This window comes from Polyodon spathula, chromosome 12 (assembly GCF_017654505.1).
Source record: "Polyodon spathula isolate WHYD16114869_AA chromosome 12, ASM1765450v1, whole genome shotgun sequence".
In the NCBI taxonomy this organism is placed as follows: domain Eukaryota; kingdom Metazoa; phylum Chordata; class Actinopteri; order Acipenseriformes; family Polyodontidae; genus Polyodon; species Polyodon spathula.
In genome coordinates this window covers 40,269,969-40,289,273 of record NC_054545.1, presented here as the reverse complement: position 1 = coordinate 40,289,273, position 19,305 = coordinate 40,269,969, and the positions used below count along the sequence as shown (strand labels likewise).

The window sequence follows — 19,305 nt, the reverse complement described above, 5'->3', positions numbered from 1 at the left end:
AGCCCTGTCTAAGCAGTGTTTTGTCCATGGATAGCAGACAGGTTCATGATTGCCTATGAGCTGGCTAACTTTTACCCTCAGGAAAGCTTAACACTCATTCCACCAGGGTCATGGCAACTTAGTGGGTTTATTCCAGGGTGTAACTGTCAAGGATATTTACAATGCAGCAGTGTGGGCTACTCCCCATACCTTTACTAGGTTCTACAGACTTAATGTCATTAATCTTCAAAACCTGGTTTTGGAACAGTCGACCCTTACAACACAGGCAAAGAGGTGAGCTTTGGTACACTCACCAATACGATAATGGTTACATTTCATAATTAAAAGGGAATGTTAGGTTATTATCATAACCCTGGTTCCCTGAAATAGAAATGTAACCATTAACCTTCAAGGTCACTGCGTCCATGATTGCAGAAGGCTTGAAGGACAAATGACAATGAGATCTGTAAGTGCAGTCTGACTCAGAGAGCAGCTTTGGTATATCTTATTCAAGTTCCTGGTCTTTAGGAGGTAAATACCCATATGTTAATGATCACATTTCTATTTCAGGGAACCGTGGTTATGATAATAACCTAATGTTTTAAATACATCTGAAAATGTATTAACTACTATGCACTTTGGGATGTTTGCATAAAAGGTATTTTAGAAATGTAAGGTATTTTAGAAATTGTAAATGTATTTCAATACAATTTAACAGCTGGTGGCTTCAAAGAAAAGGTATGTACTTGCTGTAATGTACTGTGGTTGTGCCTAGACTGTTACCTTCTTCACCATCGATATCTTCATGATTATTCCCCAAACTTAACATCTGTATATTCTCCAATAACACTTGCTGGTCACTTTTTATTGTCTTTATTGGGTACTTTCCAGCAAAACAATTACTGGTAATCTAACTCCGGTAACCTGTATAACTGTGGTCCACAATCTCCATGCAAATTCAGTTCTGGGGCTCTTTTAGCTAGACTTAACTATGTAGTGGCTTTGTATGCACGTCATTTAGAAACCTGTACCATTTCAAGGTGAAGCCAGCACTCAAGCCTTGCCTTAGTTTAACATGCCCCACAACCTCATTTCCTAAGACAAATCCAACGATAGTGTGTCTTTACCAGGCAATTCACCACATAGTTTAATGGACAAGGGAAGCCATACAGAATAAAAAGTTGACATACTGCAGCCCGTGCAGAGGGGCTTGTACTGGGTGGATTTCTGTTGGAGTGAGAACCACAAAGATAAACCCAACATAGTAAGCTATACATTGTCTCATCATAAAAAATAACAGTATCCAAAATACTGACATGCAAGTGAGTTATTTTTTTCTTTTACATTTGGCAGTAGATGTAAATATGGGTGACATGTATTTTTTTGTACATTTACATTTAACAGAGATCATCAGAGAGCAAGAAGAAGAAGAAGAAGAGCAAAGTAGTAGTAGAACAGCTCCATGGTTTCTTTACAATGGAATAAGTTAAAAAAGTTCTAGTTAAAGGCGATTCTTTCTTGGTTTGGATGCATGTTTGAATGCATTGCAGTGCACTTCTATTAGTTTCTTCCTGGCGCTTGCAAACCTGAGCTTTGAGTTGGTCTGCCCTCATGGTATCTCTCAGTGTTCAAGACTCGGCAGTGGTGAGACTCCTTTCCTGGGTATCAACACTCAATCTCCTCCAGGGTCCCCAGTGTTGTCTGAAGTGGCACGCTCACTGTGTGGCTAATGGTTTCGGAATGATTTGGCATGGGGTCGCAGGTACTCTGGTAAAGTAGATAAAGAATGAAGGTTACACCTATTGCAACATTTTCATGCAACACACACTGCTGTCATTAGTAAACTCTAACATTCCTAGTAGAAATGGAAGTTATCTTAAAATAGTTGTCACAAATAGTAACACTATGTATTGTTCCTGGGTAGTAAGTGTTATTTCCTAATTGCTTATGCCTCAAAAGTACAGAAAATGGCTATTATTCCCCACAAACTTTGCTTTTGTGACCAGGACAGTGATATTTCAAAATATCACTATTTCCAATGGGAAAACGGGCAAATGTGTGTCTTTTTGTTCACATAAAGTCAGAAAAAAACAACATATGAATCCAAATTAACATGTATTTATACTAAAGTAATACAAAAATGACTACAAAAGATTTAGAAGTGAGTAGTTTTTCAAGATTTACGATTATACTGTAAATACATTACATTGTATGCAATGTTATATCAATCAATAAGGAATCCCAGTATCTCTTCCTGAGACCTGGGCCTCAGCCTTTAATTGTATTAATGACAAAGAAATATGGGATGCAATTATAGCCTTGCCGTCGGATATCTATTTGATTAGAAGAACAGTTTAAAGAAATGCAATTTCATTTGTTCCACAGGGTGTATATCTCTCAGTATGGGTACAGTAAATTTAATAAAGATGATTATCCAGTTTGTCAAAAACATAAAAGCCAGTTCAGTACTTTTCTACATTGTTTATTGGAGTGCCAGCATATATCTGCTTTTTTGGAGGCAATTTATTGCATGATTTCCTTTTTACGTAATAAACCTTTACATAAAGAGCCCGAATTGTGCATATTGGGTGTACTACCTGTGTGCCTAACAAGTATGCTAGAGTAATTCAAACCCTTTTGATGTGGGCCAGGAAAACTATACTCAAGTGGGTTGGGGAAGAAACACCTATTATGCTGTGGGCAGGCGGTGTCCCTGAGTGGCTCATCTCCTAATAGTATGGTTCCTCAGGGCTCTGTTATGGGCCCAATGCTTTTCTCAATTTATATGCTGCCTCTATGATTCATTTTTAGAAGGTTTGAGGTTGACTTTCGCCTCTACACAAATGATACCCTGATTTACATCTCATTAACTGCGGATCCAAAGCTTGGACATTTCAGGATAAATGACTGCCTGTGTGAAGTCCAATCATGGATGTCAAGTAACTTGACAAGACTGAAATCCTGCTCCTCGGTACTCATCAGAGGTTGCAGTCAGTTTCTCCTCTTGCAATCTCCATAGCAAACATAGCCATTTCTCCCACTCCAACTATCAAAAATCTGGGAGTCATCTTTGATAAATACCTTAGTTTAACAAGCACATTAATAATACTGTAATAATAATGTCCTATTACCATCGTAGAAATATAGCAAGACTTCGGCTAATGCTGTCAAAAGGAGATGCTGAAATGCTCATCTATGCATTCATCATGTCAAGAGATTATTGCAATTTTCTCTTTTCCAGTGTTAGCGACTGCACCTTGAAAAAACTTCAATTGCTTCAAAACTCTACAGCTAGAGTTCTTACAAGGACAAAATCAACTGAGCACCCCATAAAGTTCCGCACTGACTATAAAATTCGCCTACTAGTGTATAAATCATTGTATGATCTGACCCCAATATAGCTGTCTGTCCTAATTGTCCCTCATGCTGCAAAGAGCACTTTGCGCTCATCTAGCACAGAAACGCTACAGATCCCTAGAGCTAATCGCAAAACATTCGGCTCGAGAGCTTTCTGCGGTTATGCCTCAAAAGCCTGGAATGCCCTCTCCGACGAAATCTGACATGCAGACTCAACTCTTTCTTTTGGTCGGCTACTGAATACCCATCTGTTCAGAGCTGCCTTTAACTGTTAGATTTGGCCCTTGTTATTTTTTATGTGAAGCGTGATGTGAACACATGAAGAGTGCTATATAAATGCAAGGTATATATATATATATATAAGGTATATATATATATGTTGTGGGATTAGAGTTAAAGAACAAGCTTCTAGGTGTAAAGAGGCCGTTAACTTGTTGTGGGATTAGAGGACGCCCACTGACCTTGTTGTGGGGAATTGCTGTGGTGAGGGGATGTAATTGGGCATTCTAAATTTGGTTGAAAGTCTTGGACAAAATAATTGGGAAAACTAAATTAGAAAAAAAGTGTCCCAGTCATTTTTCTTATTGTTATATTTGGAAAATCTCCACTATTCATGGTTTTTACACCTTTTTTGGGACCATTTTTACACATGTGTGCATAGACACTGTTCCTGTACAAAGTTTTTGAGCTGCATTATTTTATGTGTTTTCTTTATTGCCTATGAAAAATGGTTAAAGTATGATGCTGTTAAAAGCTAGCTTTGTGAGGATGCACAATAGCTAGTTAACTGTAGCAGAATAGTAAGGTGCATTGTTTTATACATTTAGTATATTTCTTACCACATTCTCGTCATGGCTTCCTTCTTCCTCCTTTTTGCTGAGAAAGTCTAATAACCTGTCTTTCATGACCTGACATAGATTTAAAGTAGTGATTAAAACATGATGACAAGGTACAGGCACAGTTACTGTATGTTACACTAAACTGATGAGAACACTTGTCACTAAAGCAGGGTTTAAGTAATAGAGAGGTCTGTGGCTGGGCTCAATTACCATCTTTATACATTGGAATATATTAGGAATTTAGATCCTGCTCACAGCTCAGCTAGCTGGAAACTTTTCCCAACCCTGTATGTAATTTTGTATAGTTTTCATATATATATCTATCTATCTATCTATCTATATATATATATATATATATATATATATATATATATATATATATATATATATATATATATATATATATATATATACACACACACACACACACACTTATTTACTTTCACTGCATCAATTAAGGTTTATATATGCAATTTTATTCATTGTATAATGCTATAATGAAAAAAAGGTAAAAAGTACTGTGAAACATCCCTCTTCATAGAAGTGCTTTACTGCTTTTAATAAATCTAATTGTATCTAGTGTATGTTTCCTAACATCAGTCTTTTATTAAATTGAAATGAAATCTACCAGAGAACACTTACCTCGTACAAATAGTCAAACAGCTCTAGTATTGTAAGAATGCTAGCACCAATAAATAGCCCCATCTGTCCACCAATGTCCCCTGAAATAAAAACAGAATACAGAAAGATAAAGATGATAAGAAAGATACCGTATATATGTATGTATATGTTGGTGCACAGTAGGGGTCACAAATTCCAAGTATCTGGCACATCATAAATGATATCTTTCTAATTCCTATGACTGAAGGTATAAGAAGAATACTGTGGTTGCAAAATACCGACAGTATGTTGCCTGCTGGGGTCATGTGACTGCAACCTCTCACTTGGCTTGTTTACTTCACTTGCATGATTCCTTTTTTTGTAGCGGGGGTGGTGAAGGAGAGAATGCAGGTGCGTGGCTAAGTATGTGAACTTGCTTTGCGCACTGAATGCATGACTGCCACAGGATTGCAGTAACCACACACCAGCCATGACTTTTGCAGACATTAAAGGTTTTCTGACATAAGGGGGTTTAACAGTAGAGAATGTACAGATCAGTACTAAACAGCACATTTTTCAAAATAAGAAATGAGGAAATTGTTTAAGCAACTAATATATGCCAAAGAAAATATTATATGAAGTTGGATGTTTCTTACGCATTTCACTTAAAAACCAGACATCAGGGCATCCAGGCTTGTTAATTCCTGCCACATGGACAGAGATGCCAGTTTCCGGACTGGCAGGTTAAACCCGGACAGATGGCAACCCTAACTCAGGGAGACGGTGTTGAATTCTCAAATGCTCTGCAACCCCCGTAAACAACAACACACATTCTCTCCATTCACTAACGATGTGACTCGTCACATTCTCCTTACAATACATGTAACATATATAAAAGACAGACGAGACAAACTGAACAAACATCAAGTCCTGCAACAAAGCAATCGCCCGGGTCGTAACAATATATTTTTTACTCACCAAGTTTTTTACTCTACTCACCGAGTAACCCAGCAACCTCGTATGCCTTCTTCTGCTCTATGGTCTCGTAGTTCAGAGCCTCAAAGAATACATCGAGAACCAAGATGTTGTCCCTGCAAAAAACAAATGAGGGTTAGGTCTGTGGACGACACCTGAATGGTATTTTTAGAAGGGGTCTCACAGTTACAATGAGGTTTGTATTTTTGTAATACTGTATATTCAGCTCAGCATGCCTGACTTATTCTGTTATATACAGTACAGTATGTATCTCAGTTGGCAAACATTTGACTATCTCACTGCTTAAACTTTTTTATTTTTGTTAAGAAACAGTAAAAACTAAAAGTTGTAAAAAAGTTTATTTTCATCAAGCACTTCCTCTATATGGTAAACATTATGTGTTGTGTTGATGCAAAAAGTACACTCAAAGAGCATATAAAACTGCCAGGTTATTACATAACTATTGTATATGTAATAAACTAATATTTCAAAAGGCTTGATAGTGACAGGTTACCTTCTCACAAGTCACACTGATTTTGTCTGAACCATTTGCCCACATGTATATTACCTACATGCCAGCTGGTACCAGAGCCCAGCCCCATTCCGACTGGCCAGCTCTAATACCCATCTTAATACCCACCCTAACATGACTATGGCAGGTGTACGCCCACAGTAGATGTATGCATATATGTAAACCACCTGTACGCTACAATGCCTAGTATGACCAATGTAACCCCCTTCTAAGTCATGAGCAGTACATTTTTTAATGACCACTATAAAATCTGGAAGGCTCCAGACCTCAAGGACCAGAGTTTTGCAATCCTGATTTACAGGGTTAAGCTTTTACCATAACAATAGGTAACAGCATTACTGTATAGCCGTGGTACTTTGTATAAAGTTAAGTGAGAATGTGCATTGTGAACTGGTGTACATTCTCAAGCTGAAAGACTTTTTAGTAAGAGACTGCACACAGCATTTGCTAAAGGTACGTCGATAATGATTTCTGTTCAATGCAGGATGCAGTGCTAAAGCATTAACGTCTCACTCCTAAACATAACTGCAATTATGGTGCACTATAATGTTTAATGCCCTTTCTAAATGAGGCCCACAGAATACAAAACTATGGTTGTAGCACAAAGGCTGTTACAAAAGTCAAACAAAAAATAACACAAATCTTCTTTCCAGCAGAATACAATTGCAATAGAAATATCTAATACGCTAATGTACAACAATACTTTATATATAAGGCTTTATAATGCTATAGTGGTGAGAGCCATACTTAAGAGACTGTGCCACTTGAGTTTTGTTTAAGAATGAGAAGGAAACTGATAGCTAGTAGAATGGCATTATGGAGCAAATGGGTGCCACAACCCATTATGGGGAAAATGGCTTATAGTTCTTTCCTTATAAATATATATACCAGACAGTTTTGTAGAAGAAGGCAGTTTGCCAAACTGAAGGTATCAGAAATAGAGAATTCCAAGGCTGAAGAAGTTAATACAATGTATGTCGGAATTCAATTCAGAGTATTGTTTCAGGGTTGCACCTCATCGGTTTTTGTATTGTCTTGCCAGTTGCCAGGAAAAGTCGAATGTGCCATTTTATTTTTTTCATACATATCATACTGAGATGCATATAGTTATGTATTCTTTTTCTGCATATCTAAATCTTACATCAGTATACCTAACCAATTTACTACTGTTGTGTAAAATGGTCCTCTAAAACATTTTAGTAATAGTTAGCTATAGTTGACACCAGGACCCTTTATGTTGGTGGAGGCAGTGGCTGTTTTTTCTTTCTTTTTTTAGATCCTATTTAGATCCCCTGCCTACATTCTTGGTTCTAGATCACAAAATCTGATATACCTGTACATCTGAACAGAGGCACTCAAAGTGACTACTATTTGACATAAACAGGATGCGGGGCATTTTATTTATTTGGATGGTTTGCTGTGGGACACCGTCACAGATGTGGTGCTGTATTGTAGAAAAGCGTATTGCTGTTTCATTTAACCTGGCAAATCATTCAGAATCTATCCAAATAATATGCAACCTTGGTTTAAAAACATAAATATATCCATTCAGTGTTTTCAGTGAAGTTCATTTCTAAATACTGTAATCAAACAGAACCGAGGCAATTCATGTCTTTCAAATAAACTACTGTTTGAAACCAGAAAAGGTTAAACCTGTGCCTTCCGGATTTGCAACATGACTGATTAGGTCTAACAACAGTTACACTTCATCGCTGTTTGTAGTTTAAAGTGCACTATAAGCAGTCTTTACAGTGAATCACATATAACTATAGAGATACAGTTTAACATGTTCTTTCTTCGATTAGCGCAAGAGTGGCCTAAGCATGTCCTCTACACAACATGTGGTAGAAGTATCATTAATGTAGAGTTACCGTCTCAAACCCGAGGGATTCATAGGATATATATTATATATATATATATAATATATATATATATATATATATATATATATATATATATATATATATATATATATATATAATATATATGTTGTTTTTGTTAATAAATACATAATTCATACTTTTGTAATGCAGTTTATACTTTAAAGTCCTATTTTTCAGAATGTCTGCACATATTAAGCCTGACATAGTTTGAATATTTGCTTAGAATAAAATCTGTTGAATTAATTACTTCACACAATTAGATGGGGTTTTCATGATTTAAAATGTCAGTTTTGGTTTAAGTGAAACCTATAATTTCCAGAGCAGTTTATCATTAAAATTGTTTATGTTAAAGTGCTGCTGGGAGACTTTTACAAGCAACAAATACAAACACTGGTTGTGTCTTAATTCGCAACTTACATTAAAAGAAAATGCACCTTTGGCACCATCCACCAAAGCCTATTAATGCTGCCACCTTTAAACTTGTAAACTCCTTTGTTTAGTGTACTACGAATAAACTTTAAAAACATCTGCAAATTATAAATTGACAGCTAACAAGTCTATGACTTCTAAGTTTTCTTGTTTGAATTGCGTTACAATCAAATTCAATACCATCCCTATCCATTATTAAACTCCCCTTTAACCATGTAATTGAATGCATCAATATATCTTGTGTCATTTTAGAGACTACAGCCTCCGACGAGCAACAGAATGAGCAGTGTTAGCATTAAATAATTGCTCACATTTATCATAGTTTCCGTTATTTGGCACTGTACAAAATTAGGATATACGACTAATTTAATTCAATAATTAATTTCTAGTCTGCTCTTCCATCCATACTTCTCTGGAGTCGTCTATTGCTTTTGGTACTAATTAGCTTCCACATACTTACGCAATGTATTTTTCTGTCTTGTTAAATTTCTTCTCCAGGTATCGTGCAGAAGTTTTGCTGGGAATTTTCACCATAGAGAGCTCTTTGTTGTACCTTGTTAGGTTGCAAGGGGTCCTACAGACACAGTAATTGCTGTTCTTCTCCGTAAGCATGTCTAAAAGAAAGAGAAGAGGGCTGTTAAACTGGTTATCCTTCGTCCTGGAAACAGATGAGTGCTTTTTATGTGTGTTTTTTTAGATGTTTTTATCCAGCCTCATTTCTATATGCTTGATATTGTGACCTTGGTAAAAAAGACCCCTGCAGTTATAATAATCATACAAATCATTAGTATATGTTTGATTTATAATGTATCTTTCTTGTATACATTATGAAGTGCTTTAAAAAACATGAAATGTAAAGATCATACACTCTACATATCAACTCATTCGATAAAAGGGAAATTATTAAAACAGATAAACTTCAATCATTAAATCAGTGAACATTTGAATATTAATCTTACTGCCAAATGGATTGAAGTTATATATATATATATTATATATATATATATATATAATATATATATCTATATATATATATATATGGTTAAGCTTGGAACCCTGTGGTCTGGCAAGTATAGTTTTGCCCAGGTTAATCTAGTTTCACCAAGGGCTTCTGGGCGAATCCTGAACCTAGATTGGCCCAGAACTTAAAAAAGACGACTAGGCGAAACCTGTTTTTTTAGCAGTTTTCACTGAATTTTGGGTCTAGCCCAGGTGAGTCTAGTTTCGTCCAATGCTTCAAAATCGATGCTGTGAGAATCTGGTTCGCCCATGCCATATATTTGGGGGACTTTAGTTTTGTCCAAAGCTTCAACATCGATGCTGGACCAATCTAGTTTTGCCTATGCCAATTATTTGGGTGAGTCTAGTTTTGCATTTCTACAATCTCCATTAGCAGCTTCCATTGCCCATTCCATACAGTTACCACTGTGTGAAAAAGTGTCTCCTTCCCTCTGTCCTAAGTTTATGTCCACAAAGACAATGATTCTTGGTGGTAAGTCTCCCTCCCGACCTATAAGGGCGCTAAGTAACAGGAACAGAGTATCCTGGACTGCTTGGCCTGACGGTTACTTCCGAGGGTTAAAAGGAAGTCGGTCATTTAGAAAAGGGACAGAGCTTTGGTACATTAACTCATTGACCTGGAAGGGAAATGATGTGGCAGCCACGGATTGGAGGAGCGGCTGTAATCGTTTCCAAGGTGTCATGAGTGACAGTATAAGTAGGGGATGGAGCCAATAATCATGTTTTTGACATTCATCTAAACCTAAAAAGATCAGCACTACCGATATGTCAATAAAGATATGCTGGGGAGGTGTGTGTGCATGTGTGTGTTAAGTGCAATTAACCTGGGCAATGGAAAAATACTTAAATTAATCCAATCTCTCCTGGTAGGAGAAAGAAGAATATGTGACAGAAAAAGGACTGGGGCGAAAGTCGCAATTCATGGGTCTTATTAAAATAATCATGACTCTCTCAATCATTTTTAACCGATAATAGATATTTGAAATATTATTATTGTGACTCTAAAATGTTAGTTGGAACTGTCATTTTTTTCAGTTATGACATGTGTAAATTAACCCTGAGATAGCATTCTAGAACACTGCTAGTAGTTCACTTTTTCAAAATGCTCTGTCACAGACTCCCAGATAAGTTGTCAGAGGAACAGTGGAGGTGTAGGTTAATACACAGATCTGTACTGTTAATACATTAGCATACTTTGATTGACACTGTACCAAATACCAATAATTTTAATTAAATTTCAGTTCAGTATTTTTACCCTTTTGTGTATGATAACAAACTGCCAAATGCTGAACCTAATTTGATAAATATTGTATAATTGTAGTCACACTTCCATCTTTCTGTATGATACTGACTTTATTATTATTTTATTTTTAATGCCAACACAAACTAGTTTGCATATCCTCTTACCACAGTTTGTTTTTTTCAAAACTGATTTAAATTTTTAGAAGCCTCAAAGATATGCAGGTGATTTAAGAAGGCAATGTCCTATACTACACAGTACATTTGTTTTTCACAAAGTCTTCATGCACCTCCTATATAAAAGTTAACCCTGATAAATGTGCTTGTTCATTTTGTAGTTTTGCTTTTCCAATGGTTATACTATGTATTTACCACATTTTAACATGGTTTGCCATTGTTAAAATATGTTTTAACACACATCTGTGGGCTTTACAATGCTTAGCCTGCTTTAACATCCTTTCACTATGCTTTATTACACTTTAATATGCTTTTACTAGAGACATTTTTTTCGAAGGGTTTCTGAGGCATGAGGTTCAGTTTTGTGAGTCTCTCAGGTTGTCACTGAAAATGAGAATCGGTTCTCAACTGACCTGGTTAAATAAAGGATATTGTGGGCTTGCGGTTTTGTTGGTTTCCAATAATGAAATGACTATCTTGTTGGTGGCTCTCTGTATTACTATGTGATTTAGTGTTGTATTCTGTCTGCTAGCATGCACTTGAATACAATAGGTTGTGTCTTAACCAGAAATGTACATTGTGCTTGTCAAATTTGGTCCAAAAGTCCATGGAACAATTATGGAGGCCTTAATGGAGGGCAGGTTAAAGGGAGGTGGATGCATACAATGGTGATGTTGTTCTCGCTTGTGACAAAAGAGAAACATTACAGTTCAGTTTGAAAGGGACAAGGCCATAGATTCGCTGCCAACCTACTGATTGTCAGCTTAGGGAAGATCTATATAACATCTGTTCATGGGGGTACACATGTTGATTAAGAGTTAATACAGAATTTAAGAAAACATGACTTTCGGAGAGTGGGATTTAATCTGAGCACCTTGTGTTTGAGGACCAGGGAGTTATGCCTGTGACGGCAGCTGACATAATCTGGAATACATCAATACTGATGCATTACTATGGCAACAATATACTACTCTCAACCACAGCTTTTGTGTCACTTGATAAATCTGTATATAAGTGTCCTTTTATTTCGCATTGTGGAATATGTTAGTTAACTGTCAAAAGAGATGCATGATGTTCCTGTGGCCAAATTACTCGGAAGACAGCTGTACTAAACTAAAGACATCTTACGATGGCCAAGTGATTTCAGTGGTCTTACTAGCTGTTGTGTGTCACCATTGCTGGGGGAAAGATTGTAAAAGATCCTCTGTCACTGTTTTGTCTGTATCGCATATATCTATAGCCAGAGGGTGTTGGATGAGGAGTCATTCACCAATTTACTTCAAACCGGGGACTAAATGATAAGTAGATTAATATTGTAAGCTAATTAAGAAATTGATTTTAAATCCTTAACTGCAACACCTTTAGGCTCTCCGGTCTCTAAGTAGATTAGAATTTGAATAATTACACTGACGAAAGCCATGAGCTTGCAAATTACTGGCCTCTGCAAATGAATGGCCGTTAACTTGATTTTACTAGATAATTCCGTTTTCTATTACAGTTATCTTTCTCTAAATATATGTTTCATGGTGTTCTTTTCAGAGCAGCTTCTACGAGATGGAATAAAAAGGAATGATTTGTGTTTCATAAATGTGGTATTGCAGCACTGATGATGAAGGCACTTGATAATTCTCCAGAATCAGAAAAGAAAGTGCAATACAATTTAGAAAATGGTTCAGCTTTATAAATACAGAAGCCCATCTGGTGTAATATCTCATCTTCTGAGATGAGATGCATACTGAATTTCTGACCGTGGTTATTGCAGCTTTTCATATTGGTGGGTTATACAGTTTTACATATTCATTAAGGGACAATGAATCACTGACTTAATAGAAATACAGCTCCATTATCCTTATACAAGTTTACCATAGTAAAAGCATAGCAAAGTGTAATGAAGCTTAGTGAAAAGATGGTAAAGCATAGTTAAGCATTGTAAAAAGCATAGTATAACCATGGAAAAACTGCAAAAAATACAGTGCAACAACACTATAGTAAACTTTTGTAAGGGTAGTATTTTAAGAATATTTGTGTTATGAACACTTAAAGAAGGAACCTATCACAGCAGGCGTAATGGGCATTGTTGTGTGATGAATTGCCGTTGGGGATTCTGTCCCCCCTCAGAGATGAGGTTAAATACTATTCCTGTGTGTCTTTCTACATAACCGATGAACACTAATGCTTTTTTTGAGTCATTTATTTATAAAAAATTAATATAGCTTGCTGTATTCTTTAATAACCCTGGATAAATGCGTTGCATTCCAAGAATAAAACCTGCATAGGTGATGTGTTTGTGTAGGCAATCAGTCATGCAAGTTGTGTAGGCAATCAGTCATGCAAGTTACAGAGAAATAAAAAGACTTATCATTTTGAAATATTAAAAAGAAGTGAAACCACTTAATTGCTGTTGTTAATTTGTGCCCCTTCCCCGGCAATGGTTAAACCCCAACGCCCAACCCCATTACCGTCAAATTACAAATTAAAAATACAAACCCAGACAGACAAAAAAATGGCTGACAAACACGATAACACGTCCAAAATATATTACTAATGTAATATATCATGGCATGTTAGTAGGTGAGGAAGAACATATACAAAATAACTAATACAAAATCAAATAATTAATCATCTTACTTTCTGTGTCTACAGCAATAGGCAGATAGACAGATAAACTGATAGGGGGGGAAAGTGTTTAGCGAAAAGCAAATAATCATTGAAATCATTTATTTTCATTTTCGACTCCCAGTTCTCTTCCCTCATTTTATAAATCTATTTTAATAGTTATTGCTGTACCACAAAGAAGTGGCTTGAGCCTTACAGCTGCAGTCTCATCTCTGTCCCAAAAAGAGTAAACGCTACAATACCTACAGAAGTAGATGTCATCATACGAAAATAAATTCCAACCAATATACATACATGGCTTGTGGTATTTTTTTCTCTTTAACCAAAAAAAGATTGCAACATGCACATTAAAATAGTTACATATAGTAAACTGTGGCAACATATCCCCCTGAATGAAGATAAATTACTAATGGGGTTTATAATTATTTTTTTTTATTTTAATCAATGCCATCTGATTTTTACCCATATCCCAGATAATCTTAAATCAGTATTATATATGTGAAGTGTTCTTAATAAATTTACATTCTGCATGACAAAAATGCAAACAGTTATACACAAAATAGATATTCCCATTATTTTTATTTCCATTTGGCTGCTGCTTGCTGGTGGGAGAGCCGTCTCCCTGTAAGCTAGTAGTTTCCATAACAGCGGAAAATGCTTCCATTCATTTATCTTGAACTTGTTAACATGCATTTTGATTAACGAGTTTCCCTTATCAAGTCGTTGAGACAGGAAGTGATGTTTGTGACCTGCGATAATTAAACTTTTTAATGAGAAATGTGTTCATTAACAACCTCATCGACTCAATTTCAAAGCATTAATGGAGTTCGATACAATAACACTGGTTTCTGAAAATCCTGCCCAAAAGCTTTTCATTCTAAGTCAGGATCCATTGACCACATTGGAGTAATCACAATTAGTCCCATTTTCCAAAACGAACTACATTGCAGCCTGTACTTCTACCTTGTGAGATCCTTGCCAAATTTCACTTAACAAATATGTGCTCTGTCTCCTTTCACTCCTAACTACAATCTCATCTGGGTTCAAAGTTCATTGAGTCTTCCCTTCAGTCCATGTGACTGTTTTAAGCCTATCAGTACAGATCACATTCCAGTGTCATTTTAAATGATGCAATTGGAAAACAAAACAGGCAGCACTGTGAAACGGCGGGGCCCGAAATATTTGGGCTCAGCCCTGAAGTAAATGTTCTGGGTTTAAATTGTGGGTAAAGGGATAAAAATGAAATGCTGATAAAAAAAACCCGAAAGAAAACACTTCTAAGATCAAGTCTTAACAGTTACAGTACGCTAAGTATTTCTAAACAATGGGAGGTATTCCATAGGATCGGCTGTTCTTGTTTTACACATTACAACCCTAATTACAGGGCATTGCGTCTAGTAGTTGATTGCACTGGGAAAGGATAAGCTACCATACAGACAAGATCAACTACCAGGATAATACAGATAATCAGGGTTTTTATTGGGATTAGAAACTGGTAAATAAATGTTATTTTAAACATGAAATCTTATAGATTTTATTTACCTGCTTACCTTCAATTTCACTTTTTTAAAGCAAGACATGAAATCAGAAATTTCCGTGGTCCTCTACCATGTGGCAGTACCCTGCAGTGGAGCTTCTTGATTGGTGGATAGGGTTTCTAACATACATTACAATTGGTTCTACACTTACCTAATGCTGGCTCAGCACATTCCTTATATTGTTCAGGGGTACAGAACGCAGCATCACCTACAAATAAATGAAAAACACAACATTTAAAAACATGCATTTTTATATATATTCAAGGTTCGTTCAAGGTTGCTGTGGCTGCCTACTGTGTATGAGGTTTCCCTGTCAAAAATTGAGAGACTGGAAGCCTTGATTAGTTCATATAATATGAAATTGCTGGGAGTTCCACAATGTCTTAGCAGAGTTTCACTATGGTAAAGGGAAATTGCAGCAGCCAGTCTCAGCTCTAACTGAGGAATTCAAGTGTGTTAAGGTTTGGCTGGAAATGACAATGATGGAATCAAGTGACAAGTGTGTGAGGGAGGTAGCACCTTTATTGAGAACGGGTAGAAAGTGGGCAACAAAGGATGCGGTGGTAGATTCTTCTTCTTCTTCTTCTTCTTCTTCTTCTTCTTCTTCTTCTTCTTCTTCTTCTTCTTCTTCTTCTTCTTCTTCTTCTTCTTATTATTATTATTAATTGATTAGAAGACAGCCTTACCCAGGGCGACTTACAGATGTATACAAAAAATCCATATCAGGAATTACAGTTCAGTTAAGAGCAAGATACAAAATACAATGACTTCAGTCCTAATAAGTTGAGTTTTACAGGTGTTGTCTGAAGAGGTGTGTCTTGAGGAGGCACCGGGAGGTGGTCTGGGACTGGGCAGTCCTGAGATCCGTAGGAAGGTCATTCCACCACTGCGGGGTGAGAGTGGAGAAGGAGCGGGCTCTGGAGACAGGGGAGTATAGAGGAGGTACAGCCGATCTTCTAGTGCAGACGGAGCGGAGCGATTGAGTGGGGATGTAGGGAGAGATGAGGGTTTGGAGGCAGCTGGGTGCAGTCTGGTCAAGGCATCGGTAGGCAAGTACGAGAGTCTTCAACTGGATGTGAGCAGTGATCGGGAGCCAGTGGAGTGAGCAGAGCAGTGGAGTAGTGTGGGAGAAGTGAGGAAGAGAGAACACCAGGTAAGCAATGGAGTTCTGGATGAGCTGGAGCGGATGGGTGGTGGACGCAGTGAGGCCGGCCAGGAGAGAGTTGCAGTAGTCTAGGCGGGATTGTACCAGAGCTTGGACAAATTGTGTGGAATAGTTGCTGAGGAAGGGTCAGATTCTTTGTATGTTGCTCAGGAAGAAACGGCAGGTGCGTGCTAGAGTGGAGATGTGCTGGAATTGGGAGAGGTAGGGGTCCAGGGTTACTCTGAGGTTCTTGCCTGAGGAAGAGGAAGAGAGCATGATAGATTCCAGAGGAATGGAGATTGAGAGATCAGAGGAGGGGGAAGATGAGGAGAGGAAAGAAAGGAGGTCAGATTTAGAGAGGTTGAGTTTGAAGTGAAGCGAGTGCATCCAGGAGGAGATAGCAGACAGACAGGAGGGGATGGTGGGGTCAGAGGGGGGGAAGGAGAAGAAGATCTGAGCATCATCAGCATAGAAATTGTATGAGAAACCATAGGATGCAATGAGGGGGCTCAGAGAGCAAGTGTAGTGCAAAGCAGGAGGAGAGGATGAGGTATGTCAAGGCAGTGTCCTAGGCTTAGCAGGGAGAATAGATGAGATGGAAGAAGGTAGAACTGTATCAGATTGGCTGGTCAGACCTATGGACAATAAAACAGAGCAGTGTGGTCAGGCTGGCTGGTGGTGACGTCAAGCCAGGATGCAGTACACAAAACAAAATCTTCCCCTGCTGGTGGCGGCGGGACCACCAGGTAATCTTCCCCTGCTGATGGGCACTTGGCCTCCCCCCTCTTGGGGCTGTGGATGCATCGGCTCACCCCTCTTCAGCTGTAGACGCACCGGCTCCCCCCTCTTGGGCGCTAGTTACTCAGGCTCCTTCCACTTGGGCGCTGGACACTCAGGCTCCTCCCATTTGGGGCTTCTCCGGGCACGGTCGTTCCCCCCTTTTACCCACTTCTGGGCAGGCAATTCTCTCCAGGCTTGGCCTGGGCAACGGGGCGTTGGGTGGTTACCCTCCCCACAGGTCAACCAATGAGGCTCTTCCCCCTCTCTTCAGGCACATCAAATCCACTTCTCCTCCGGGTATTGGGAGGGGCAGATAACCATTGTGTGCCCATAATTGCCACAGCCAGGGCACCACTTGTCCACACCCCTGTTACATACGCACTAGGGCTTAAAAGTCATTCAGAGCTGAAAAAATAAAACTGATAATTTACGGTGGTGCATTATGCCACAAAAAATTGAAACACTGTAAACAAACAAAGCACTAACCACATACCTGCACCCTGCAAACAAAGCACACTCCACATACCTGGCATATGGACCATCTTGCAGTTGCAGTTCTCCACCAGGTATCTGGTTTCGCAATCAATTCTACAGGCCGTGATGCTGTACACTCGGAAAAAATCGGAGTCTGACACCGTGGACTGACAGTCACCCCAAGGGGGAGGCAAGTATGTGAGCTGGGAAACAAACAAACAATAAAATTATGAATCTATAATAAATTCAATATAGGTGATCTGTATGCCTCTACTTGTGTTGTTACATAGTACAATACTTGAATATGCTTTCTGGCCATGCTCACAAGCTCAAGATAATGCATTGTGTAAATCTTACTTTGACAACAGTTTAATCAGAAGATCAATTATCTGAATACAGAAAAAAATGTAGGCAAAAACTGGTCCCCAGCTTCCATTCTTGCTATGTAAGATATGGCTGGAATGTGGAAACTACAGCCTCGATTTGTTTTCTAATTGGCCAGTGGTGGTAGGCTGTAGGTCTGTGCAGTGTGCTGGGCAAACATTTAATAGGAGTACTATTTGCTCGTATCATGACATTACCGCGAATCCAAGACCGCGCAGACATCACCGTAAGGAGCAACACAGCCTCTGCAGCTGCTTTATAATTGTGCAATGTGAGTCACACTGACACTGCTAAGTCATATTAAAACCTGCTTACTGAGGGGGGCGGGGGGAGTTCCTGGAAAGTGACGCTTTTGTGAACTTTACAGTCTTATGGGAATTGTAGTTCAGCACGGTGATGTCATAGCGCTGTTAAGGCCAGTCGCTGTAATGTCCTTTGGGATGATGTAGGCATGGTTTTGGACTTGCTGTTATGTCATGTAACCCTATTTGCTTTTGGTGACCATATAGCTTCAAATTCACTGGTTAGAAAGCATGTTTGTATTTGTGTCACTGGTAGCTGTGTCTCATTTTTAACCCGTAAATACTGTCCACCAGAAAAGTTAATTAAGTACTATCTTTGAGTCTAGTGGACCAATTGTTTATTTCATCTAAGAAACCGAGAAATGAAATCCATTTAACAAAAAAAAGGAAATAACACTAGTCAGATATTTCTAGAATGAACACGTTTAATAAATACAATGACAATTTGGCCCATGGCCTTGTTCATTGGAGCTCGGCATATGCTCTAATACTGGCTGATAGGCTAGCCAGTGACATAGCTAATTTAGTGAAATAATGATGATAGTGAAGTATAGTAGCACTCAGGGCTACCTCCCCCCAAAGGACTTGAATTAATGAAACTAAGAAGAGAGATAGGGTACTCAAAATACTATCCAGCCAATGCCCCTGCCGTGGGCGCTCAGGACCCGTGATCCTGTGATGGGCTCTCAGGGCCCGTGATAACTGCAATGGCAGCTCTGTTAAAATATAGTATTTTTTACTATGATTACAATGTTAAAGGGACATCTGATGTAGTTTTTTTTTTTTTTTTATAATTGGAACTGTTCCAACTTGAATGTATGTTGCGCCTTTTTGTTTAACTATTATGCAGAACAGTGTTTTTAGTTATTGGATCTTCTGTTAAAAAACCAAACATTTGTTCTTTGTTTTGAAAAATAAAACATCAATACATCTATTAGTGTTGATAAATGCCCATACAATAATCAAATAAGAAATTAGGTTGCCGATTGCACCACTACATATTTCAGAGTGGTTTCATTGCTCAGGTGCAATTTGAA

The 19,305-nt window shown here is 38.0% G+C and overlaps 1 protein-coding gene across 2 annotated transcripts in view; it reads right to left on the bottom strand.

Annotated features, from left to right (window-relative positions):
- Positions 1 to 690: 690 nt before the first annotated feature.
- The window catches only part of LOC121324635 (acid-sensing ion channel 2-like), a 330,778-nt gene continuing 312,163 nt past the window's right edge, over positions 691 to 19,305 (bottom strand). The window contains exons 4-10 of one of the 2 annotated variants that reach the window (XM_041266729.1): positions 17,635 to 17,785; positions 15,336 to 15,392; positions 9,055 to 9,208; positions 5,775 to 5,866; positions 4,818 to 4,897; positions 4,176 to 4,244; positions 691 to 1,746 (exon numbers count right to left, since the gene is read on the bottom strand). In XM_041266729.1, the coding sequence (XP_041122663.1) occupies positions 1,645 to 1,746; positions 4,176 to 4,244; positions 4,818 to 4,897; positions 5,775 to 5,866; positions 9,055 to 9,208; positions 15,336 to 15,392; positions 17,635 to 17,785 (705 nt within the window). In that variant the 3' untranslated portion in view covers positions 691 to 1,644. The remainder of the gene's footprint in view (positions 1,747 to 4,175; positions 4,245 to 4,817; positions 4,898 to 5,774; positions 5,867 to 9,054; positions 9,209 to 15,335; positions 15,393 to 17,634; positions 17,786 to 19,305) is intronic. The other variant, XM_041266730.1, reaches the window with a different exon arrangement.